The following is a 26,957-nucleotide window of genomic DNA, read 5'->3' as shown; positions in this document are numbered from 1 at the left end:
GTAACAGCAATATGGTTTTAAGAACAACTTTGAGAGACTAAATCATTTTGACTATTACAAATAGTCAAATGAACTACAAAGGACCTATGAAGAAAGACACAGCATGGCTTCTTCAACAGCCACGTACTGCCAGAGTTATCACAGCCAAGTTCCCAACAAAACTCATTGCACATGGAGCACATGGTGTATTCTAGTTAGGGAAAGTTGGACCACAGTGGACTGACTGAATGCCTCAAAAAGTGAACTTGAGCAAAAACAGAAGCTTTCCTGACAGGAAGTGGTACACTCCCTTTTTGATGATAAAGGGTCGATCACAGTTTAATCTGCCTCCTCTTAGTCTTTCTTCTCTTTCTCTTTCGTCTCTTTCCCTTCCTCCTTTTTCTTTTCCTGGATTTCCTTCTCTTTTTACTCTTTTCCCTTTTCCTCCTCCTGTTCCCATCCTTCTTTTCTTTTTCTTCATCTTCCTACTCTTCCTCTTCTTCTATTCCCTCTTTCTTCTTCTTGTTTCTCTTCCTCCTCTTTCTCCACTCTCTCCTATTTCTTCTCATCACCCTATCTGTCCTCTACTTCCTCCTCCTCTGGCTTTGCTTCATTCTCTTCTGCCTCCTCCCGCTTCTCTTTCCCAGAATCATTCATCTTTAAAAGCTTTCAAGATCCAGAGGAATTGGGGGGCGGAGCCAAGATGGCGGAGTAAAAGCAGTGACTTGCTTGAGCTCTCCCCCAAACTCCTCCAAAAACCTATAAAAAATGACTCTAAACAAATTCTAAAGCAGCAGAACCCACAAAAAGAGAGAGTGAAACAAATTTCCAGCCAAAGACAGCCTGGGTGGTTGATCAGAAAGGTATATCATGCCAGACTGAGAGAGGAGCACAGTTCGATGTGGGAATGCAGACCGCAACGAACGTGAAGCAGGCCTCAGAGGACTGAATCAGGGGCAGCTGTGGCGGTTTCCAGACTTCTCAACCCAGGAATGCCAAAGACAACTTGGAAGGTCAGTGGGAAAAGTCTGTGACTACGGTGAGAGAGAAGCTAGGTCTCAGCCGCAAGTCCCAAGCGCGGGCTGAGGCTGCCTCCTGAGCTTCTGGCCCACAGAGAGAGGGGAAATAGAGTGCCTGATCAGAGGGGGATTTCAGGGACCTCTTTGCCTGTGCTGAGGCAGGAATCTCTTGCTTTGCCCATGCTTGGATCTGGGTCACAGTTCTGGGAGGCGGTCCTGGGGCAAGGGGGAATGCTGGTGTGGTGGAGCTTATAGTGGCTGTGGAGAGGAAACTCTCCTCACAGTTCCAAGACAGAAAAGAGTACTCATAGACCAGAGCACAGGCCAGGAAAGAAGTAAACACCTCACCCTTGATCATAGTACCTTGGAAGAATTGAAAATTTACAGGTCTCTAGAAGTATCTCTGAAAACAGATGCACAAAACACCTGAAGCTTGGGACAGTACATTCTACACACTGGAAACAGACTCCTACCTTAACAAAGAATTTGTAACTCAAGCAATTGGCCAAGATCATGAGCAAGCAGTGCAAGAAGAGTCAGACTATATTATCTTACTTTGGTGACAAAGAAGATCAAAACATACAACCAGAAGACAACGATGCCAAAGCTCCTACATCTAAAGCCTCCAAGAAAAATATGAATTCGTCCCAGGCCATGGAAGAGCTCAAAAAGGATTTTGAGAAGCAAGAAAGAGAAGTAGAGGAAAAACTGAGAGTGATGCTAAAGGAGACCCCAAAAAATACTGAAGAAAATAACACCTTAAAAAATAGCCTAACCCAAATGGCAAAAGACGTCCAAAAAGCCAATGAGGAGAAGAATGCCCTAAAAAGCAAAATTGGCCAAATGGAAATGGAAGTCCGAAAGCTTACTGAAGAAAATGCTTCCTTAAAAATTAGAGTAGAGAAATTGGAAGACAGGGACAATTTGAGAAATCAAGGCACTGTGACACTAATCAAAAGGAGTGAAAAAAATAGAAGAGAATGTGAAATATCTCATTGGAAAAACAACTGACCTGGAAAATAGATCCAGGAGAGAGAACTTAAAAATTGTTGCACTATCTGAAAGCCATGATCAAAAAAAGAGCCTAGACATCATCTTTCAAGAAATTATCAAGGGAAACTGCCTTGATATTTTAGAACCAGAGGGCAAAATAGAAATGGAAAGAATCCACTAATCACCTCCTGAAAGTGATCCCCAAAGAAAAACTCCTAGGAATATTGTAGCCAGATTCCAGAATCCCTAGGTCAAGGAGAAAATATTGCAAGCAGCCAGAAGGAAACAATTCAAGTATTGTGGAAACACAATCAGGATAACACAAGACTTAGCGGCTTCTACATTAAGGGTTGAGAGGGCATGGAGTATGATATTCCGGAGGACAAAGGAGATAGAACTACAACCTAGAATCACCTACCCAGCAAAACTGAGTATAAAGCTTCAGGGTTAAAAATGGTCATTCAACGAAATGGGGGACTTTCAAGCATTCCTGTGGAAAAGACCAGAGCTGAATAGAAAATTTGACCTTCAAATACAAGACTCAAGTGAAACATGGAAGAGGTAAACAGGAAAGAGAAATCATAAGAGACTTATTAAGGTTGAACTGTTTACATTCCTGCAGGGAAAAATGATATTTGTAATTCATGAGTCCTTTGTCAGTATTAGGGTTGTGGGAGGGAAAAAAAATTATATGTATGTATAAATAGATAGAGGGCACAGGGGGAGTTGAAGATCTTCATCTGGGTGATATCTGGAAAATAAAATTAAGGGGTGAGAGAGGATTATACTGGGAGAAGGAGAAAGGGAGAAGTAGAAGGAGGTAAAATACCTCATGTGAAACAGACAAGAAAAAGACTTTTACAGTGTAGGGGAAATGGGGGAAGGTGGGAGGGAATGAGTGAATCTTATTCTCATAGGTCTTGGCTTAAGGAGAGAATAACATACACAATGGGGTATGGAAATCTATCTTACCCTAAAGTAAAATAAGAGGGGAAGGGTACAAGAGAGCAGGGGGTCAATAGAGGGAAGTGCAGATTGGGGGAGGGGATAATCAAAAGCAAACACTTCTGAGGAGGGACAGGGTCAAAAGAGAAAACAGAATAAATGGGGGATAGGATAGGATGAAGGGAAATATACTTAGTTTTTCACAACAGGACTACTATGGTAATGTTTTGCATGACTACACATCTATAACCTGTATTGAGATGCTTGCCTTTTCAATGAGGGTGGGTGGGGAGGGAGGAAGGGAGAAAATTTGTAACCCAAAGTTTTAAAAACACATGTTAAAAATAAAAAAAAAGAAAAGAAAAAAAGATCCAGAAGAATTTACAAGTCTGCAAGGGTGGAATTGAATGCACTACAGAAGGGATATCCCCTAACATCTTGGCTCCTTGGCAATTGAGTATAGGCCACCTTCCATCATCATCGCCACAGGGAGTAATGGAAGGGAATCTCACTGAATGAGAATTCTTCAACAACTTCTGTAAAAGTTGAACCTGAAGAATTCAATTACAACTGAAAAAAATGCTACATCTCAAATCAAGGGTCGGGGGCTTGAATCCCAGCTATACCACTTATTTCTTGTGAGGGTCTTAAAGTTACTTTACTTCTCTGGAACTCAAATTCCTCAAAAATAAAAATGACTGAAGTGACACTAGATGAATTCTAAGATTCCTATCAGCTCTAAATTCCTGAACCTATTTAACCTCAACTTGTTTGTTGACCCTGACACAGGGGATTTTGAAGAGAGGAAACTGAGCATCTAATAGTTTAGAATTCAGGGATGGGGAACCTGTGGCCTTGAGGCCACATGTGGCCTTCTAGGTCTTTGGATGCATCCTTTTGACTGAGTACAAATTTTATAGAACAAATCCTTTTCTTAAGGGAATTTGTTCTGTGAAGTTTGGATTCAGTCAAAGGCCACACTTGAGGACCTAGAGGGCCACATGTGACCTTGAAGCTGCAGGTTCCCCACCCTTGGTAGATTCTTGATAAAGTATTGATAAAGAAATGACATCAGCGACCAAAACCTTGAAAAACAGAATAAAATGTCACTATTCCAATAAATGCCACTGAATTTCTTGGGTTTGTCACAGTTCCAAGGTCAGGCTAAAATAAATATTTTCTCCCTTTTCTCCCTCTTTGATTTAGAATACCTGAAAGACCAATTGGATAAATACATGTCACAATTTCCCAAAGTCCGGGTACTTCATCTCAAAGAGAGGCATGGCTTAATACGAGCCAGACTGGCAGGGGCACAGATTGCAACAGGTGAGAGGCTATTGATTCTTGTTCTCACAACTGGACAGGATTCCCCAGAAGTCAAGCATAGAGATTCTGGGATCAGAACATCTCTTCCTTCTGATGTCTCTGCTTTAGGCAAATTACTTTCCTTGCCATGAGACTTTGAAGACTTCATAATGACATAATTTAATTTGCCCTCAAATAGTTTTCTCATGAGTTTACTCTGTAGATTGATTCATACTTCTCTCCTGCTATCTCTTCACAATTACAGGAGCAATTCTTCATCAGAATTATGGGTACATAATCTATGGCACAAGTACTACTTTGACCTAAGACTCTTATTGGTGGCCTCATAATATAGAATAATAATAAGCTATAAGAGAGCCAGGAGTACTGGCTTCATTGGCAAATAAGTCCCAGATATTCATAAGGTCATTTCTTAGTCTCATCCTTCTTGACCTCTCTACTTCATTGGATATTGTCAACACTCTCTCCTTTTGGATGCTCTTTCCTCTGTGTTTTATTGTAACACCACTTTTAATGACTACCCTCCTACCTTTCCTACTGCTCTTCAGTCTCCCTTGCTGTGCCATACATGACCCCTCATCATGAGCATTCTTCAAAGCTCTCTCCTGAGCCCTATTCTCTTTTCTCTCAATTCATTCTCTTAGTAACCTCATCAACTGTCATGGTTTAATTATTATCTACCTTCAATTACTTAAAGTTCTGTATATCCAGCCCCAGTTTCTTTCCAGAGTGTCGGTCAGGCATCACCAAATTTCTATTCAAAATTTCAAATTGGATGTCCCAAAGACATCTTAAAATTGCTTGTGCAGAACAGAACTCCCTAACTCATCTCTCTTCCAAACCTCCCTATTACTGTTGGCACCACCACTGTTCTAGTCTCCCATGTTCATAAACTTAGCATTTTCCTCGACTTCTTACTCTCCCTCACTCCACATATCAAATCAGTTGCCAAATTTTTCCCCAGCCTATCTTTTCAGCTATGTTGTACATTACTTCACCTTCCATAATCTGTCATCTAGCTAATTTAGCCTGCTCTCATACACGAAACTTCCTTGGCACTGACCATCTCCCATGCCAGAAATGCTCTCCCTCTGCTTCATAGAATCTCTCTCTTCCTTCAGAATACAGCACAAACATCACCTCCTACATGAACCCTTCCTTTTCTGAATTGTGCAGATGTTTTAGTGCTTTCCCTCCCTAATTACTTTGTATTCAATTTCTTTATCATTTTTCTCTTTGTATGTATTCTTATATGTGTACTAGTTGTCACCCCAATTAGATTATCAGCTCCCTGAAACTAGGGGTGATTTATCATTATATTCCATTATATATATATACATTTATATTCCATGCAGCCACACCAGCCACACAGTTCCTGGCACATAGTGTTTCATAAACATTTGTTATTTGTTAATTGGTAGGTAAATATAAAATTTGAAGAAGAGAAGAGCTTAACTACTAAGGAATCAGGAAAGGCTTTCAATAGGAAATGATGCCTAAGTTAGTCCTTGACAGAAAGAAAGGATTCAGAGAGAGAATTCCAGGCACACAAGACAACCTGTGCAGGATGTCAAATTCAAGGAAGAGCTGGTTTGGCTGGAATGCAGAAATTTTGAAGGAGAGTTACATGAAATCAGTTTAGGAAGGGGGACTGGAGCCAGACTACGAAAGGCTTCCAATGCCAAGTTGAAGAGTTTGTATTTCATACTAGAAGCAATAGAGAGTCACTGACACTTGAGCAGAAAATAAGATGATCAGACTTGGGCTTTGAGGAGATTCTTCTGGCAGCCACATGGAGGATAGATGGAAGAATGGAGAGACTGAAAAATGGGAAGCCCATTTAGGAAACTCTTCATTGACTTGACAAACCTTTATTAAGCACCTGATATGGGATATCCTAGATGTTACCAACACAAAAACAAGAATTGAACAGTCCCTGTTCTCAAAGTGCTTACATTCTAATGGAAGAAAACAAAATATAGAGAAAAAGCAATACAAATACGCTAACAAGCAAATATGAAGTCATTTCAGGGTGGCTGGATGTAGCGCCAGAACTAGAGCAGGTGACTTGGGCTTTAACCCAGGATAGGGAATTGTCCCAGGGTAGGATATTTAAAGTTCTACTGAACAAGTTATTACATTTTACCATTGAAGAAAACAGTTGTAAAGAGTCAGGACAGGATGATGAGGCTAGGGTGGAACTATGGCTACCAAATGAGGGAACAGCAAGAGTAGAGGTTGGTTCAAAATAGCTTGAAACGGGAGGGGAGTACAATGTGAGAGGCTAATAACCTGGTCTAGTGGTGAGGGAGCCATGGGCCTAAACTATATCTTTGTTTTGCCCACCAGGTGATGTGTTGACATTCCTGGATTCTCATGTGGAATGTAACGTTGGGTGGTTGGAACCTCTCCTAGAAAGAGTTTATTTGAACAGAAAAAAAGTGGCCTGTCCAGTTATTGAAATAATCAATGACAAGGATTTAAGGTAATGTCATTACATTTCACTGAACGTTTCCATTACGCACAGACCACTAGTGACTAAGTATACTATTTAGTTCCCTTATATTGAATTCTTCTCAAATGTGACAAACACAGTCTCCATCCTGTTAAATAAGAAATTCTTGCCAGCAATCTGGAGTAAGAGCATATCTTGGAGGAAAGACAGATTTGTTAAATAATTTCCTGCTCCAACTCATTTCTGAACCACACCTGTTCCTAGCCCCAATCCTATAAACCTCTTAATCTGTATCCATGTCTTAGCAAATTCTAACACTCATTAATAGATGAACTTTCTAGCACTTTCTCTCTAAGCCATTTGTATCTAAGGGCCTATAAGACCCCATTCAGGCTAAGCACAGATTATAGGTGAAAAGGGAAAATAATTTCAGATACTTACAATCCTATTGATCAAGCATTTATTAAGTGCTTACTATGCATCAGGCACTGTGCTAGGTACTATACTGCAAAGACAAAAATGAAATAGTCTCTACTCTCAAAGAGCTTACATTCTATAGGGGAAGACAACATGTGCATGTACACATGTGCACACATACATATATGTATTTATTTATGTCGTACATATGGAATTAATACTTAAAGAATAAACATGAAATAAATTCAAAGTAATTAAATACAACTTGAAGAGAGAACACCTTAAAATTTGGGTGAAGGAAGGAATAGATTCTATAATAAGATGAAGGTATGTAAAGACATTATGGAGGAATTAAAAGTCAAAGATGAATATTTATATATTATCCTTGAGGCAATAAGGAGCCACTAAAGTTTATTGAACAAAATAATTACATGGTCAGATCTACAAGTAAGGAAAATTACTTTGGAAGCCATATGGAGGTTGGATTGAAGTGGGGGATAAAGTTGAGGCAGAGACATTAATTGGATAAGAGGCAATGACAACCTGACCTAAGGCAGTATCTATGTGAATAAAGAGAAAGGGTCAGGTATGAGAGATGTTGCCTAGGTAGAAACAGTGAGATTTGGAAATTAATTAGATGTGTAGGGTGAGGGAGAGTAAGGAAACAAGAATAATGCTAAAGTTGCAAGCCTAGAAGACTGTAACAATGTGGTACCCTCAACAGAAATAGGGAAGTTCAGTAAAAAGAAGGGTTTGGGGGAAACGATCATGTGTTACATTTGAGTATATTGAGTTTGAGATGTTTCTAGTACATATATTTTAGAATGTCTAATAGGCAGATCATTGGCTATGTGGTTACTGAAGTTCAGGGAAGAGACTAGGTCTATTAGTCATCAACATAGAAACTATAATTAAGTTCTTGGGAGCAGATGAGTAGGAGGCAGGGGGAAGCGCAGAGAGAGAGAGAGAGAGAGACAGAGACAGAGACAGAGACAAAGAGAGAGACAGAGAGATCTGAAAACAGAGCTTGGGAGACATTACAGTTAGTGAGTATAAGAAGGATAACGGGCCAATAAACATTAAAAAGGAATAGTCAGACATGTAGGAGGAGAATAGTAACATAAAAACCTAAGGAGGAAGCAGAATCTAGGGGGAGAGAGTGATCAGCTATGTCAAATGTAGCATAGACATCAAGAAGGATGAGGACTAAGAAAAGTTCATCATTAGATTTGGCCATTTAAAGATCACTGGTAACTTTAAAAAGAGTCATTTCAGTTGAATAATGACATAGGAACTCAGAATGCAGGTCATAGAGTAGCAAGAGGTAAGGAAATAGAGGCATAAACTATCTAGGTGAGGGAACAAAGCTGGGAAAGAACTGAGTACTACAACTACATAATCACTGTGGCACAAAGAATACATAAATTCATTTGTCATTGAAATATTTGTGGTGATGTTCGTCCAACATCTTGTTCTTAGGCAGTTAGTTCATTCATTCATTTTATATTGAGTGTGCAACTACTACATTCAAGGAACTATACTAGGAAGTCAGCATACGGGGTGCAAGGTAATGTGCCATATATCTGATAAGGCTTTTGCGTGCTTTCTCTTCTTCTTAGCTACATGACAGTGGACAACTTTCAAAGGGGCATCTTTGTGTGGCCCATGAATTTTAGTTGGAAAAAGATTCCTCCTGAAGTCATCAAACAAAATAAGATAAAGGAAACAGATGTAATAAGGTAAGAGTGGGAAATTAGGTTGTAGAAATAAAGTGGGGACAGAGGTGTAGAAATAGATCTTAAGGAGAAACAAGGTGTGACAATTTATTCCACAGTCTTCCATAAATTAATTACTGATTCTAGATAATATGTAAACCAATGTAGTTATTATAAAAACAATCCCAAATCTGAGACTGTTGTTATTAACATTACCATGATCAAGTAATTTCTTAATTGCTTGTCTTCTTCAGCAAAGTAGCACAGTGAATAGAGCAATGAGCCTGGAGTCAAGACAACCTGAGTTCAAATCCAGACTTGGATACTTACTAACTGTGTGACTCTGAACAAGTCACTTCACCTCTGTTTGCCTCAGTTTCTTCATCTCTAAAATGCAGAGAATACTAGCATCTACCCACTAGGGTTTTTGTGATAATCAAATGAGATAATAATTGCAAAGTGCTTAGCAAAGTGTCATAATGAGTACTATAAAAATGTTAACTATTATTATTATAATAATCAAATCAGGGTCCAGCCATCATTGGCCACATGCAATGTCTGACAAATATGTGTGTATGTATATACATATATGTATATATGTATGTATATACATACACATATGTATATGTACACATGCATACACATACATTACATATGCATGTATACCAATTCTATGAGTTGCCCATTCAACTATGTATACTCTATGGCTAATAGATGTTCTTTATCCACTTGATTTTTCTTGTATAATTAATTGATTGTGTTGTCAATGCATCATCATTGCTTGGTAATGGGAATCATACTGGGATTGGACTCAGAAAAACTAGGTGGAACCCCAACTCTGCCACTTGTTTTGTTATGTGACCTTGGGCAAGTCATTTAATCATTTTGAGCCTCAGCACCTTCATCTGTAAAAGGAGGATAATAACACCTGCTCTGCCTACCTCACAAAGTTGTTGAGGATCAAATGAGATAGTATTCATAAGATGCTTTTTTAACTGGAAATAGCTACATAATATATTCTCTTGTTGCTACTAGCTGTGTGATTCTGAGCAAACCACTTTATCTCCCCAAGCTTTAGTTTCATCATTTTTAAAATGGGTATAATAATAGCACCTAACCTTAGTGGATTGTAGAGAGGAGTAAATAATATAATGCCTGTACACTGTTTTTACTAGCTAACCTTAAAGGTCTGTATAAATGCTAACCATCACTATTTTTATTATTAACTCATTCCCATCTTTTTTGATAGAGTTGAGGCAGAATTGTACTATTCCTATTTACTAATCCTGTGATTACTCTTTTGTATTTAGTATTCCTCACACTATTCTACAGGTTGATGAAAATCATAGCTGTTTGTAGTTGAATAACATTGTCAGAGCCTCTCCTCCGTGAGCACACTGAAAGCCCTTGGTAGGGGAAGAGGAAGGAAATAAGCATTTATATAGGACCTACTATGTGCCAGATACTGCACTAAGCACTTTGACAAATAAAGGTAACAGGTTCCAATGTGATTTGTCTCTCCTTAAACATGTTCGAATATGAGGTGTCTCATAGTGCAATTCTAAATTTTAAACATTTTTCCCGTAAATTTCAGTTGCTTAAAACTCCAGTAAGTCTTTTCTGAGATCCTATATTTTGAAAGCTTTTTTTTTTTTTACATGGCACTTGGGAAGTATGAGTGTTTGGAATGGTGACAATTCTGAAAAACATTGTTCTTAAGATTTTATGAATCAATGTTCTATCCAGGTGTGAAAGAGACTATTTCAGTCAGTGATAATGGTCTTGTGCCAATACAGTTTCTTGGTTGACTCTGCTAGGAAATTTTAAGGACTGCATTTTTTGGATGGAGATTTGTCATCTGTCAGTCCACAAAAAATGAGGAGGTTCTGATGTATAGTTCTCTCCACAAGGTCACATCTTGCTAGATATTTGGAAGGTGCTGAAGTTTGTTGTTGTTGGTTTTTGAATTTTATTGTTTATTTATTTTTAACATTCTTTTCTCTTTAAATTTTGAGTTTGAGATTTTTCTCCCACCCTCCCACTTCTCCCCTACCCACTGAGAAGGCAAGCTTTTATCAGTTAATTATACATGTGAAATCATGCAAAACATATCTCTATATTAGTCATATCATAAAAAAACAAAAAGTGAGATAATTATACTTCATTTTGCACTCAGATTTCATCAGTTCTCTTTCTGGAGGGGGATAGCATTTTTTAATCATGAGTCCTTTGGAATTGTCTCGGATGACTTGGATTAGAGTAGTCACGTCTTTCACAGTTGATCATCTTTATAATATTGCTGTTTCTGTGCACAACGATCTCCTGATTCTTCTTACTTCACTTTGCATCAGTTCACATAGGTCTTGCCATGTTTTTTTTTTTTTTCTGAAACCATCCCCTTCTTCATTTCTTATACCACAATAATGGTGTTGTTATTTTCAGTTGTGCCCAACTCTTCATGACCTCATTGGGGCTTTCTTAGTAAAGATACCAGATTAGTTTGCTATGTCCTTCTCCAGCCCATTCTATAGATGAGGAAACTGAAGCAAACAGGGTTAAGTAACTTCCCAGTGTCAAACATCTAGTAAGTGTCTGAGATATTATTTTTTTTATTTTTTATTATTAGTTAATTTAATTTTAGTTTTCAACAATCACTTCCGTAAGCTTTTTAGTTTTTAATTTTTCTCCCACTCCCTCTGCACCTCCCTCCCCAAGATGGTGTGCAATCTGATATAGGCTCTACATATACCTTCCTACCAAACATATGTTCACTTTAGTCATGTTGTAATGAAGAATTAGAACCAATAGAAAAAAACCACAAGAAAGAGGAAATAAAATAAAACAGAGGAAAAAAATAGCAAATAGTTTGCTTTGATCTACATTCAAACTTCATGGTTCTTTCTCTGGATGTGGATAGCATTTTCCATCATGAGGTTTTTGGAGATGTCTTAGATCCTTGCGTTGCTGAGAAGAGCTAAGTCTATCAAAGTTAGTCATAGTACAACGTAGCTGTTACTGTGTACAGCATTCTCCTGGTTCTGGTCACTTCACTCAGCATCAGTCCATACAAGTCCTTCCATATTTTTCTGAAGTCCACTTGCTCATCATTTCTTATAGCACAATAGTATTCCATTACATTCGTACGCCATACCTTGTTCAGTCATTTCCCAATTGATAGGCATCCCCCCCATCTTCAATTCTTTGCCACCACAGAAAGAACTGCTATAAATATTTTTGTACTTTTCCTATTTTTATGATCTCTTTGAGATACAGCCCTAGAAGTACTATTGCTGGGTAAAGCACATTTTTATAGCCCTTTAGGCATAGTTCCAAATTGCTCTCCAAAAAGGTTGGATCAGTTCACAACTCCACCAACAATGCATTAGTGTTCCAATTTTCCCACGTCTTCTCCAACATTTGTCATTTTCCTGTTTTGTCATGTTGGCCAATCTGATAAGTGTGATGTGGTACCTCAGAGTTGTTTTGATTTGCATTTCTCTAATCAATAGTGATTTAGAGTATTTTTTCATATGACTATAGATAGCTTTCATTTCTTCATCTGAAAACTGCCTGTTCATATCCTTTGAGCATTTATCAATTGGGGAATGACTTGTATTCTTATAAATTTGACTTAGTTCTCTATATATTTTAGAAATGAGGGCCTTATCAGAGACACTGGTTGTAAAAATTTTTTCCCAGTTTTCTGCTTCCCTCCTAATCTTGGTTGCATTGACTTTGTTTGTGCAAAAACTTTTCAATTTAATGTAATCAAAATTATCCATTTTGCATTTCATAATGTCCTCTATATCTTGTTTGGTCATAAATTCTTCTGTTCTCCATAAATATGACAAGTAAACTATTCCTTGCTCTCCCAGTTGGCTTATAGTATCAGCCTTTATATTTAAATCATGAACCCATTTTGACTTTATTTGGTATATGATGTAAGATTTTTGGTCTATGACTAGTTTCTGCCATACTCTTTTCCAGTTTTCCCAGCATTTTTGTCAAATAATGAGTTCTTAAAAGAACTTAGTTCTTAGAAGCTGGTGCCTTTGGGTTTCTCAAATAGTAGATTGCTATAGTCATTGGCTACTGTGTCTTGCATACCTAACCGATTCCACTGATCCACCACTCCATTTCTTAGCCAGTACCAAGCAGTTTTGATGATTGCTGTTTTATAATACAATTTAAGATCTCGAACAGCTAGGCCATCTTCCCTAGCATTTGTTTTCATTATTTCTCTTGATATTCTGGACCTTTTGTTCTTCCAAATGAATCTTCTTGTTATTTTTTTTCTTGCCCTATAATTTTTTTTATTAGTTTGATTGGTATGGCACTGAATAAGTGAATTAGTTTAGGTAGAATTGTAAGTTTTATTATATTAGCTCGGCCTACCCATGAGCAACTGATGTTTTTCCAATTATTTAGATCTGCTTTTATTTGTGTGAAAAGTGTTTTGTAATTGTGTTTATATAGTCCCTGGGTTTGTTTCAACAGGTAGACCCTTAAATATTTTAAAATGTCTACAGTAACCTTAAATGCAATTTCTCTTTCTATCTCTTGCTGTTGGGCTTTGGTGGTAATTTATAGAAATGCTGATGATTTATGTGGGTTTATTTTATTACCTGTAACTTTGCTAAAGTCGTTTATTATTTCAAGTAGTTTTTTACTTAATCCTCTAGGATATTTCACATCATCTGCAAAAAGTGATAGCTTTGTTTCTTCTTTGCCTATTCTAATACCTTCGATTTCTTTTTCTTTTCTTAATGCTAAAGCTAACGTTTCTAGTACCATATTGAACAACAGTGGTGTTAGTGGACATCCTTGTCTCCCCCACCCCGATCTTACTAGAAATGCTTCTAGCTTATCCCCATTACAAATTATGCTCACTGAAGGTTTTAGGTAGATGCTACTTATCATTTTAAGGAATACTCCATTTATTTCTATGCTCTCTAGTGTTTTTAATAGGAATAGATGTGTCTGAGATTTTAACTCAGGTCTTCCTGACTCCAGGTCAGCTAGGCAGCACAGTGGATAGAGTGCTGGGTGTGGAGTCAGGAAGACTCATTTTCCTAAGTTTAAATCCAGTCTCAGACATTAGTCATGTGAGGACTTCCTCAGAGAAACTTCCTGTAAATTTATTTTATTACTACATTGTCTATATTACCTTTTAATAAAATGTAGTTTCCCTGAATCTCTTTTAATTAAGTCTGTTTTTGCTTTTGCATTGTTTGAGATCATGATTGCTACCTCTGCCTTTTTTACTTCAGCTGAAGTATAATAGATTCTGCTCCAGCCCTTTATTTTAACTCTGTATGTGTTTTTCTGTTTTGTGTATTTCTTGTAAACAACATATTGTTGGATTTTTTGTCTCTGATCCACCCTGCTACCCACTTCTGTTTTATGAGTGAGCTCATCCCGTCCACATTCACAGTTAAGATTATTATGTATTTCCCTCCACCCTGTTTTCTTCTATTTATCCTTCTTTCTCTTTTTATTTTGTCCCTCCTCAAAAGTCTGTTTAGCTTCTGACCACTGCCTCCCTTAATCCACTCTCTCCCTTATCATGCCCCATATCTCTAATCCCATTCCCTTTTTATTTCTCTATTGGGCAAAATACATTTATATACCCAACTGAGTATGTATATATATTCTGTCCTCTTTGAACCAATTCTGATGAGAGTGAGGTTCAAGCATTGCCCATTAACTCCTCATTTACTTCTCCATTATAAAGCTATTCCTTGCAAGCTTCTTTTACATGAGAAAAATTTCCTCATTCTACCTCTCCCTTCCCCCTTCTTTCTGTTCATCCCTCTTTCTCACCCCTACCTTTTATTTTTAGAAATCATGTCAACATAATCAACTCACACTCATGTGAAAACAATTTTTTTTAATTTTTTTTTAAATTTTGTTTTTAAAACTTTGGGTTCCAGATTTTCTCCCTTCCTCCCTCCCCACCCACCCTCATTGAGAAGGCAAGCAATTCTATACAGGTTATACATGTGTAGTCATGCAAAACACTTCCACAGTAGTCATGTTGTTAAAAACTTATTTATTTATTCTATTCTCTCTTTTGACCCTGTCCCTCCTTATTAGTGTTTACTTCTGATTACCCCCTCCCCCAATCTGCCCTCCTCTCTATCATCCTCCTGCTCTCTTGTCCCCTTTCCCCCTATTTTCCTGTAGGGTAAGATAGATTTCCATACCCAATTGAGTGTGTATGTTATTCTCTCTTTAAGCCAAATCCAATGAGAGTAAGATTCACTCATTCTCTCTCACCTTCCCCCATTACCCCTCCACTATAAAAGTCTTTTCTTGTCTGTTTCATGTGAGATAATTTACCCCATTCTACCTCTCCCTTTCTCTTTCTCCCATTATAATCCTCTCACACCCCTTAATTTTATTCTCCAGATATCACCCCTTCATCTTCAACTCACCCTATGCCCTCTATCTATCCATCTATCTATCTATCTATCTACATACATATAATTTTTTCCCTCCAACTACTCTAATACTGACAAAGGACTCATGAGTTACAAACATCATCTTTCCATGCAGAATATAAACAGTTCAACCTTAATAAGTCTCTTATGATTTCTCTTTTCTGTTTACCTCTTCATGTTTCTCTTGAGTCTTGTATCTGAAAGTCAAATTTTCTATTCAGCTCTGGTCTTTTCATCAAGAATGCTTGAAAGTCCTCTATTTCACTGAATGTCCATTTTTCCCCTGAAGAATTATGCTCAATTTGGCTGGGTAGGTGATTCTTGGTTGAAATCCTATCTCCTTTGCCCTCCAGAATATTATATTCCAAGCCCTGCGGTCCCTTAATGTAGAAGTTGCTAAATCTTGTGTTATCCTGATTGTGTTTCCACAATACTTGAATTGTTTCCTTCTGGCTGCTTGCAATATTTTCTCCTTGACCTGGGAACTCTGGAATTTGGCTACAATATTCCTAGGAGTTTTCCTTTGGGGATTTCTTTCAGGAAGTGATTGGTGGATTCTTTCCATTTCTATTTTGCCCTCTGGTTCTAAAATATCAGGGAGGTTTCCCTTGATAATTTCTTGAAAGATGATGTCTAGGCTCTTTTTTTTGATCATGACTTTCAGATAGTCCAATAATTTTTAAATTCTCTCTCCTGGATCTGTTTTCCAGGTCAGTTGTTTTTCCAATGAAATATTTCACATTGTTTTTTTTTATTTTTTCATTCTTTTGGATTTGTTTTACAGTGCCTTGATTTCTCATAAAGTCACTAGCTTCCAATTGCTCAATTCTAATTTTTAAGGAAGTATTTTCTTCAGTAAGCTTTTGGACTTCCTTTTCCATTTGGACAATTTTGCTTTTTAAGGCATTCTTCTCCTCATTGGCTTTTTGGACCTCTTTTGCCATTTGGGTTAGGCTATTTTTTAAGGTGTTACTTTCTTCAGTATTTTTTTGGGTCTCCTTTAGCAAGCTGTTGACTTGCTTTTCATGATTTTCTTGCATCACTCTCAGTTTTTCGTCTACTTCTCTTACTTGCTTTTCAAAATCCTTTTTGAGCTCTTCCATGGCCTGGGACCAATTCATATTTTTCTTGGAGGCTTTGGATGTAGGTGCTTTGACTTTGTTGTCTTCTCCTGGTTGTATGTTTTGATCTTCTTTGTCACCAAAGAAAGATTCTATGGTTTAACTCTTTTTGCACTGCTTGCTCATGATCCCAGCCAATTACTTGAGTTATAAACTCTTTGTTAAGATAGGAGTCTGTTTCCAGTGTGGAAAATGTACTGTCCCAAGCTTCAGGGGTTTTGTGCATCTGTTTTCAGAGATACTTCTAGGGATCTGTAAATTTTCAATTCTTCCAAGGTGCTATGATCAAGGGGGAGGTGTTTACTCCTTTCTTGGCCTGTCCTCTGGTCTATGAGTGACCACAAGCACTCTTTTCTGTCTTGCCACCATGAGGAGGATTCTCTCTCCACAGCCACTACAAGCTCCACTACACCTGTGCTCCTCACCCCAGGACCTCCACCCAGAACTGTGACCCAGATCCAAGCATGGGCAAAGCGAGAGAATCCTGCACCAGGAGAGAGATCCCTGCAATCCCCCTCTGATCAGCCACTTGATTCCCCCCAGTCTGTGGGCCAGATGCTCTGGAGGCAGCCACCAACCCAGGGCTACACTTGGGGGCTAGGAACCCGGTGCTTCTCTGTCACTGCAGACATAGACTTTTCCTACTGACCTTCTAAGTTGTCTTTGGCATTCTTGGGTTGAGAGGTCTGGAAATTTCCACAGCTGCCCACAACTCAGCCCTCTCAGGCCTGCTCCAGGTTCACTGGGGCCTGCATGCCCATGCCAAGCTGTGCTCCTCTCCCAGCCCAGCGTGATATACCTTTCTGACCAACCATCCAGGTTGTCTTGGGCTGGAAATTTGTTTCACTCTCTCTTTTTGTGGGTTCTGCTGCTTTAGAATTGTTTAGAGCCATTTTTGTAGGGATTTGGAGGGGTTTGGGAGAGAGCTCAAGCAAGTCACTGCTTTTACTCTGCCATCTTGGCTCCATCTCGGCTCCATCTCCATGATCAAGTTCTTAGAATTTCACACATCATATTCCCATATAGAAATGTAAATAGTTTAATTTTATTGATACCTTTGTGATTACTCTTTCATGTTTACCTTTTTATGCTTCTCTTGAATCTTCTGTTTGAATGTCACGTTTTCTATTCAGCTCTGGTCTTTTCATCAGGAAATCCTCTATTTCATTAAATATCTGTTTTTCTTCTGAAAGATTATACTCAGTTTTGCTGGGTACTTTATTCTTCGTTGTAATCCTAGCCCTTCTGCCCTCCAGTATATCATATTCCAAGCCCTCTGCTCCTTTAACCTGGAAATTGCTGAATCTTGTTTGATCCTGACTGTGCCTTTACAATATTTGAATTGTTTCTCTTTAGCTATTTGCAATATTTTCTTCTTGAGCTCTGAAATTTGGCTATAGTATTCCTGGGAGTTTTCATTTTGGGAGCTCTTTCTTTTCATTTGCTTGTTTGTTTGTTCATTTATTTATTTTTAGTTTTCAACATTTATTTGTATAAGATTTTGAGTTCTAAAATTTCTCTTCCTTCCTCTCCTCCCCCCTCCCCAATCTGATATAGGTTATACATATACATTCATTTTAAACATATTTCCACATTAGTCATGTTGTAAAAAATTAGAACCAAAGGGAAAAGCCACAAGAAAGAAGAAACACAAACCAAGAGAGAGAGAGGAAGAGAGAGAGAGAGAGAGAGAGAGAGAGAGAGAGAGAATAGTATGCTTGAATCTGCATCCAGATTCTATAGTTCTTTCTCTAGATGTGGATAGCAATTTCCATCATGAGTCTTTTGGAATTGTCTTAGAGCCTTGCATTGCTAAGAAGAGCTAAGTCTATCAAAGTTGGTCATTGCACAATGTTTCTGTTACTGTGTACAATGTCGTCTCGGTTCTGCTCACTTCACTCGACATCAGTTCATGTAAATCTTTCTAGGTTTTGGGATCTCTTTCAGGAGGTGATCAGTGAATTCTTTCAATTTTTGTTTTACCCTCTCCATTTAAGGTATCAGGATAATTTTGCTTTATAATTTCTTGAAATATGACGTCTATGCCTTTTTTTAATTATGGCTTTCAGGTAGTTCGATAATTCTTAAATTATTTTTCCTCAATCTATTTCCCAGATCAGTTGTTTTTCTGATGAGATATTTCACATTTTCTTCTATTTTTTCATTATTTTAAATGTGCTTTATTGTTTCTTGAAGTCTCATGGAGTCATTAGCTTCCATTTGCCCAATTCTAATTCTTAAGTAATTATTTCTTTCATTGAGTTTTTGTACCCCTTTTTCCATGGGGCCAATCCTGCTTTTTAAGGAATTCTTTTCTTCAGTAAATTTTTGTGCCTTTTTTAACCATTTATCCAATTTTGTTTTTTAAGGTGTTATTTTCTTAAATATTTTTGTGTCTCTTTTACCAAGCTGTTAATTCTCTTTTCATAATTTTCTTGCACCACTCACATTTATTTTCCCAATTTTTCCTCTATGACTCATCTCTTTCACTCTTTCAGGAATTTTTGTTGAGCTTGGGTCCAATTATCCTTCTTCTTTGAGGCTCTCCTTGTAACTGTTTTCACATTATTGTCTTTTTCTGAGTTTACATCTTGGTCTTCCCTGCCACTGTAGTAGTTTTTATGGTCAGGTTCTTTTGTTATTGTTGTTGCTGTTGCTATTTGCTCATTTTTTCCACCTTATTTTTGACTTTGAATTTTATGTTAAAGTTGGGCTCTGCTCATTTGGGGGTGGAGAGGCACTGTCTCAAGCCTGAGGCTCTTTTTGTGCTTCTATTTTCAGAGTTAATTCTAGGGTTCTACAAGTTTTTGACTCTTCCAAGGTGGTGTGATTCTGGAAGAGTTGTGGTCACTGTTCTCCTAGTTTGTGCTCTGGCCTTACCTAGAAATGGCCCTGCCCCTAGCAAGTGCTAGCAATCTTCTTGGTCCTGGAACTATGGTCACATTCCCTGTGCCCCTGGAGCTATAAGCACTAGTGCTCCTTTCTGCCTTGGAGTTGCTCCAACGTCCCCTGCTCTGTTGTGACCAACCAGAAGTGCTCCTCTCTGCCCTGGAATTTATTGATACTTTTGTGATTACTCTTTCGTGATTACTGACCAGTTTTTTCGATGCTCTTACTGTCTCTGGGCTGAGAGCTCCCAAAACTGCTGCTGGCGGTGTTGCAGCCACCTCCCAGGCACACTGCTGATACTCCTGCAATGTTCTGGGCTGGCCCTCGTTCTGGTGTTGCAGACCTCACCTACCAATCTCCTAAGTTGTCTTTGGCTAGGAAAATGTCTCACTCTGACCTTTTGTTGGCTCTGCTGCTCCAAAATTTTATTTGAGGAATTCAATTATTTGGAAAGGAATGTTGGGAGAGTTCAACGGAGTTGCTCCTTGTACTCCCCTATCTTGGCACGCAGATGGTGCTAAAGTTTTAAAGCTTATAGTGTGGTGTCTCACAGTTTACATCATTTCCTTCTATCTATTACATTGATAATGGGATTACTTAAGAAAAATCCCTTTTAGACCTGATTCTGAGTTGCTACCTTGAACCCCTTCATTTCCACAAACAAATTCATATGACAGCCATAGGAGAATAAAACTGCTTTAAAAACTTTAAAGGTATTAAGGAAGGGAAGGGTGGGGGGAAAGAATAAGCCTTTATGAAGTGCCTACTATATGCCAGACATTGTGCTAAGCACTTTTTAGAAATATTATCTCATCTGATCCTCACAACAACTCTACCAGGTAGGTGTTACTATCATTCCCATTTTATAGTTGAGGAAATCAAAGGAAACTGAGGTTAAGTGACTTATCCATGGTTACACAGCTAGTAAGTGTCTCAGGATAGATTTGAACTCAGTATTATTGATTTTGCTGTTGTCTCACTTGAAAATCAATACTGCTATTTTCCAACTACAACAACCAAGTTAGTGTCTGCTAAGAATCCCCCCCCCCACCTCACCCAGGTCGAGGTCAAAGTTTCCCTATCTTGACACAATCAGTGCTTCAACTTGACAACATGTGAAGCAGAACCTCCATCAGGTTCCTATTGTAGTCACCTGCCACCAGAAGAGAGTGTCTTAAACAGGTTCATTACTTATTTGTCCCAAGATTTTTAATCTTGAGCACAACTATTGCCAGAATGGTAGGTTTCTTCATATTCCAAAGAATTTAATTCTAAAACCAGTCCTTTCATTTTTAGGTGTCCAGTCATGGCTGGTGGATTATTTTCTATTGATAAAAAATATTTTTTTGAACTTGGAACATATGATCCTGGCCTTGACGTTTGGGGTGGTGAAAATATGGAGCTTTCATTCAAGGTATTGCCAAGCCTGGCTCAAGTTGCATTTCCAGTTTTTCTATTTTGGCAGATTTTTACCTGATTCTATTTTGTTGGCATTATTGAAAATAGTAATGGCTACTGGAAAAGACACTTCAAAATTATATAAGGAGCCCTAGACCTGGGTTAATGTTTGTATGTGGTAGATTGGGAATTGGGAGCAATACTGCCTGTCATCATCAATTTTTAGGAAAGTCCTTCCATTTCTTATGTCTCAGTGACTACAACTTGAGAATTAATAAAATACAGATTTTTGCCAACATACATAAAATGTTTTGAAATCTGTGCATGATACTAAATGCCATTCAGGATACTGCATATAACTTCAGACTATCAAGTTAATTTGCTTATTTGTTTGTTGTTGGCCAACTTGGACCCCAATCAAGGATTTTAAGTTATTGAACTGTTGAATATCTGGGTGTATCTATAAAATGCCCACTCAGCACAAATCCAAAGAATAGAATTATAATAATAATGTTCCAATGCTATCTGTGCACTAAAAATTAAACCTATAGATTTTATTACAGCAACTATTCATTTTTGAGAAACATATATCATCATCAAACAGTATTAACTAAATAGTTATATGCTCAGGGCCTCTGTTCTATAATATAGAGAATCAATACAAAATGCATTAAAACACATATACTTTCAGGATATAAATAAGTGTGTATTTATTAAAAATTTTGTTTTCCTATTTTGTTTTCCTATTATCCACTAAATAATAAATTTTTATCATCATCCTACCCCAGGTGTGGATGTGTGGAGGAGAAATTGAAATCATTCCCTGTTCCCGAGTGGGCCACATCTTCAGGAAAGACAATCCATACTCTTTCCCTGAAAATCGAGTTAAAACCATAGAGAGGAACTTGATTCGGGTGGCTGAGGTCTGGTTAGATGAATACAAAGAGCTTTTCTATAGCCATGGTTACCGTCTCTTGGACCAAAGTTTGAATGTCGGAAACCTCACTCAACAAAGAGAACTCCGGAAAAAACTGGGGTGCAAAAGTTTCAAGTGGTACCTAGAGAATGTCTTCCCAGACATAGAAGCTCCTATTGTGAGAGCCAGTGGGGTGGTAAGTTTGAATTACAGTAAGATCACATTATGGTATTTAAGCATAGTCCAGGCCTAATTACTAAAATGTATTGAGTACACACCAGAAAACACTATCAATGATTTTCTTTCATGTAGGTTCTCCCTCTTCTGACTTAAAGCATACTCATTCCATGCCTTAATAGATAATATTCATGAGTTAGTAAAGCAAAAAAATATGATGAGCCTTTCCAAATTTATGAACAGCATCCATGTAGAGTCCATCACCAGAGCTATACTAGAAACCTTTCTAGCTTGGTAGGATCTCTAGAGCTTACCTATTCTTGGCTTAGCCTTCTCAGGCTCAGATACCTATAGGCCATGATAAATCATCTAGGTGGTACAGTACATAGCACATTGGTTTGAAATCAGGAAGGCCTGAGTTCAAGTTCTGCCTCAGGTGCTTACTAGCTGTGTGACACTGAGCAAGTCATTTAACCTCTCAGACTCAATTTCCTCATCTGCAAAATGGGAATAATAATAACATCTGTCTCCTAGGGTTATTGTGATCATCAAATGACATAATATAAGTAAAGCAATTTCCAATCCTTAAAGAACTATATAAATGCCACTTATGATGATGATAATGATGATGAGGCATTAGTAAAAGACTTTTGTAGGTGATTTAGGATCTCTCTCTCTCTATTTATATATATATATATACATATATATGTATATATATATGTATACACACATTACACACACATATGTACACACACACACACACACACACACACACACACACATATATATCTTGATCCAGGATCAAAGGATAAAATGCTTTCCTTGATGTAACTTGCCTCCAATTGGAAAGAAAGGTCAAAAAGACATGAAAAATACATGCATACTGAACACACACCAATATTTGCACAGAAGAGAAAATGCAAATGATTATCTTGCAAATCATATACATTAGTGCAGAAAGAACATCCAATATTGAAGTAGTGAAACTGAAGTAGACTTAGATAAGTCTTCATGAAAGAGGTCAATTTTGAGCAGGCTTTGGAAGTAGGGGAGGAATATAGTTTGGCAGAGAAAGGGGAAGGATTTCCAAGGCACAGATGACAAAGGTGACAAATAGGTGGCAGAATGGATAGAGTGCAGGACTTGGAGTTAGGAAAATCCAAGTTGAAGTCTTACCTCTCACACGAGCTCTGTAACCCTGGGCAACACTGAACATCCCTCAGCCTCAGCCTCAGTTTCCTTATCTATAAAATGGGTATTAATATTAATATCCATCTCATAAGGTTGCTATGAGGATCAAATGAGTCAGCATATTATAAAGGCCTTCGCAAATCTTAAAACTTCTATGTAAATCTTAGTGGTGATGATGTTGAAGATGATGAGGATGATGATGATGATGATGATGATGATGATGATGAAAGGTGTAAGTGAACAAGCAAGACTTGGCTAGAGTGCAGATCCATAATGGGAAGTATAAACAATGAGGGAAGAAATATAAGGGGAGGGCCTTTAGTACATGCCAGTAATTTAGGATTCTTTTCACAATGTGTCTGTCTGTGTTTTAAATTTACATAGAAGAAAATTAGAGTAGTTAAACATATGGCCAGAGGCAGCCGATGGCTCAGTAGATAGAACACAGCCTGGAGTCAGGAAGTCCTAGGTTCAAATCTAGTCACAGATACTTCCTAGCTGTGTGACCCTGAGCAAGTCACTTAATCTATGATTGCCTGACAAAATGGATCCACTGGATCAGAAAAATGGCAAACCACTCTAGTACCTTTGCCAAGAACACCCCAAATGGGGTCAGACAGCTGAAACAACACAACAACAACAACAACAAACGTATGGCCAAGCTTCAAGAGGCAGTGTTATACAAAAGAAAGCATGCTGATCTTGAAGTCACTAGACCTGAATCAGGCACCTACCTATCTGACCTCAGACAAATCACTTAAGCTCTCTGGTCCTAAGTTTCTTCATCTGCAAAATTAGGGGGTTAGACTAGCTGGCTTCAAATGTCCCTTCTAAAAGCTCTAAATTCATGATCAACAAGAAAATATAATTCTTCATCAGCCTGGTTTCCTTTTTTTTTTCCTATTTTTAATCCCCAATTTCCTTTTTATTTACAAATATTTGCTTGTTTTTTTTTTCTCTTCTGGGCTTTGATTTCAGATAATTTACTTTTTTAAGGAGGTTATCCAAGTTGGAACATGAGTGCAATGATTCATCTCGGTATCCAGGAATATGAAAGTTTTGCCATTCCTTCTGGCCAATGGCATTTTTCTTTCTAACCATAGCTCACATTCTGTAAAGGTTTCACAGTTTTCAAAGAGCTTTCCTGGAAAGTAAATAGTACTTCTGATCACTTTGGGAATGAATTTACTCAGTCTTTCATAATACACAAACTCAGCAGCCCCTCTTCCTCTCCTCTTTCCACCCCATACGACTGACCATGCCCAGTTCCAAGAGACTAGCCACAAAGATTGAGTCTCCATGAAGCCTCCACCACTACCATCATGCCTAGGCATTTGCTAGCAGTAGGTAATAGAAATCCAGGAGAAGAAAAGGGAAAGGTAATAAGGGTGAACATCTAAACATTTGTTCTGCTATATACAATTCAACTGTTCCAAAAGTCTATAACGTGATTTATTCACACATATAATATGGCATATAAGACAAGTTTGTAGTTGTTTTATCATTTCAGTTGTGTCTGACTCTGTCAGTCAATTTGGGATTTTCTTTGCAGAGATAGTGGAGTGGTTTGCTAGTTCCTTCTCCAGCTCATTTTACAGATAAGGAAAGGGAAGCAAATGGGGTTAAGTGCCTTGTCCAGGGTCCAACAGTTAGTAGGTGTCTGAGGCCGGATTTGAGCTCAGGGAGATGAGTCTTCTAGACTCCAGGCTCAGCACTCTATCCACTGTGCTACCTAGCTGCTTAAAGCCCACCAATCAATAAACATTTAAGTGCCTCCTTCAGGTCAAGCACTGTGTCAGGCACTGGAAATAGAAAGGCAAGAAGGAAATAATCCCTGCCTTTGAAGAGATTGCTTTCTAAATCTGGAAGACAACAAATATCTATATAAGAATATACAAAACAAATAGAAGGCAGCTGATCATTAAGGACTTGTAGGTTTCTGTCATTTATGTGGATGCTATTTTGTAAAAGAAAAAAATCACAATGTTGTAGGAAACACCCTTAAAATGTTGCAAAACAGCCCAAAAATCATATTCTAATTTTGAAACAGGGCTCCAACCAGGACTTCATGGATCATGACTCTAACTTTCCCATTTTTCTCACATTATGATATTGATCATCTTCAAGAATTCTAGTTTCCAGCATCGCCTGAAGGAACATTACCAGACTTTCACCACTAGAGGACACTAGAGATCTGTCTTTTATAGGCAACAGGCCTAACTTTAGAAAATGGTGCCTGAACATACAAACCATATATAACAAAAATGAAACAATCATTCAAAAAGCTGATTCTGAGATTTTTTTCCCCTTATACATTTCTCCCAGGAGCATCTCCCTCACTGGTTGTTACTGTGCTGGTTTCTCTGAGTAAAGATCTTGGACAGTAGGAGGTACTTCTGTCTTCCTTCTTTAAGTGTGATACTAATCTACTATTTTTCTAAGCTAGACCTTCATCTAGGATATACTATACTAAAGAATTCGAAGCAAAGAGATTCCACATGTCATTTCCTGTTCCCACATTTCTCTTCTCTTGTCCATCAAGAGAATGTTAAAACCAATGAAGGCTTTTTTTTTTTTTAAAGAATACATTTTTTTTTTACTTGAAGTAAATTATTAAGTTTTGATGGCCAATTTTGAGTAATGAAAAGGGACTGGAACTTTGTATTTATATCAGTTTAAGCTGCTGACAAATGGAAAGATTACTTGCCTAAGAAATCCAGTTACTAGTCCTGTAGTCCTGACTCTTCACTAAGTCAGTGACATTGGAGAAGTCACTTCCTGTAGGCCTCAGTTTCATCTTTAATCTGAGAGATTTAGCCAATGTGACCTCCAAGTTTCCTTTCAGATTCAAAATTTTATGGTTCTATGAAATAGTGTTTATGCCAACTTTACTGTGGGCTGAATTACAAGGAAGCTGTATCCTATTGGTCCCCACTTGAAATGGGTTTATTCACTTTCTTTTTTTCTTGAGACTTACAGGTCTGCTGCAGAAAAGTGAAGAGTGATTGATTCCTTTGGGCAATATTGAGGTTAAATAAGGCTTTAGATAAAGGCAAGAGAAGCAACAAATTATTCCCACCTTTTTGGCCCCCCCCACAAATATACAAGGAAATAAATTGCAGAAACCATGCAGAATAACAATAATAATCATTCCCATTTCTCTGGCTTCATGAAGTTTCCAAAGCTCTTTTCTTCACAACAGCCCTGTGAGGTAGGTAATGATTTATTATTCCCATTTTAGAGCCAGGGTAACTGAGGCTCAAAGAAATGAAGAGAATTGATGATAAGGAAAACAAAGTAAAGACTAAACCCATTCAGAGGTGGGGGACTTAAGTTTAGCTGGAATCTTTTCCCCTCTCCTAGAATATACTCCTAGGGCAAAGCAAAACTATGCCAGCCTGGCTTTATCAATTTCCACCTCACTAGACCACAATCCAAATACCCCTCAACATCCTGTGTTCATAATCAGATCTCCATGTCAGTAATTTCCAGGAAATTAATTTGTTTGTTTTCTTGGTCCTACTCAGTTAGCTTAGAAGAAATCTTTGATGAATCAATAGGTTTGATTTAGACCAACTTACCATGCCTTCTCCAGACTTCACTAGCTAACCAGCTTACCAAAAGGCCTCGATAATCTCTCTATATTAGTTGAGAGATTAAAAGTCTATTGGGAGACTTAGACATATTTCAAGTTTGCTCATCTAAAGGCCAAATACAAGAATGATCAAAGAATTATAGTGCTAGAGATGTTATTTCCTCAAATCTCATCTTACAGATGAGGCCATTGAGAAGGGAGAATTTAATTCCCCAAGGAATTTCATATATCTTATTAGCAAAGCCAGGACTAGCACCCAGGTTTCCAGACTCCTCATCTAGGATCCTTTCTACCATCCCTGAAGTTCTCAAACTTTTTGGTCTTAGGACTCTTTTATGCTCTTAAAAATGATTGAGGACCTTCCGAAGAGCTTTTGTT

At 38.0% G+C, this 26,957-nt stretch overlaps 1 protein-coding gene across 2 annotated transcripts in view; it reads left to right on the top strand.

Moving 5' to 3' along the window:
* LOC114045887 (polypeptide N-acetylgalactosaminyltransferase 5-like) overlaps positions 1-26,957 on the top strand; it is an 84,370-nt gene that overhangs the window by 42,066 nt on the left and 15,347 nt on the right. The window contains exons 3-7 of one of the 2 annotated variants that reach the window (XM_027866068.1): positions 4,143-4,262; positions 6,612-6,747; positions 8,754-8,873; positions 20,599-20,716; positions 21,489-21,812. In XM_027866068.1, the coding sequence (XP_027721869.1) occupies positions 4,143-4,262; positions 6,612-6,747; positions 8,754-8,873; positions 20,599-20,716; positions 21,489-21,812 (818 nt within the window). The remainder of the gene's footprint in view (positions 1-4,142; positions 4,263-6,611; positions 6,748-8,753; positions 8,874-20,598; positions 20,717-21,488; positions 21,813-26,957) is intronic. The other variant, XM_027866069.1, reaches the window with a different exon arrangement.

Source organism: Vombatus ursinus, unplaced genomic scaffold (assembly GCF_900497805.2).
Source record: "Vombatus ursinus unplaced genomic scaffold, bare-nosed wombat genome assembly UNPS02014779.1, whole genome shotgun sequence".
Classification (NCBI taxonomy): Eukaryota; Metazoa; Chordata; class Mammalia; order Diprotodontia; family Vombatidae; genus Vombatus; species Vombatus ursinus.
Note: the sequence above shows the minus strand (reverse complement) of the source record. Positions and strands in the feature narration are given on the sequence as shown.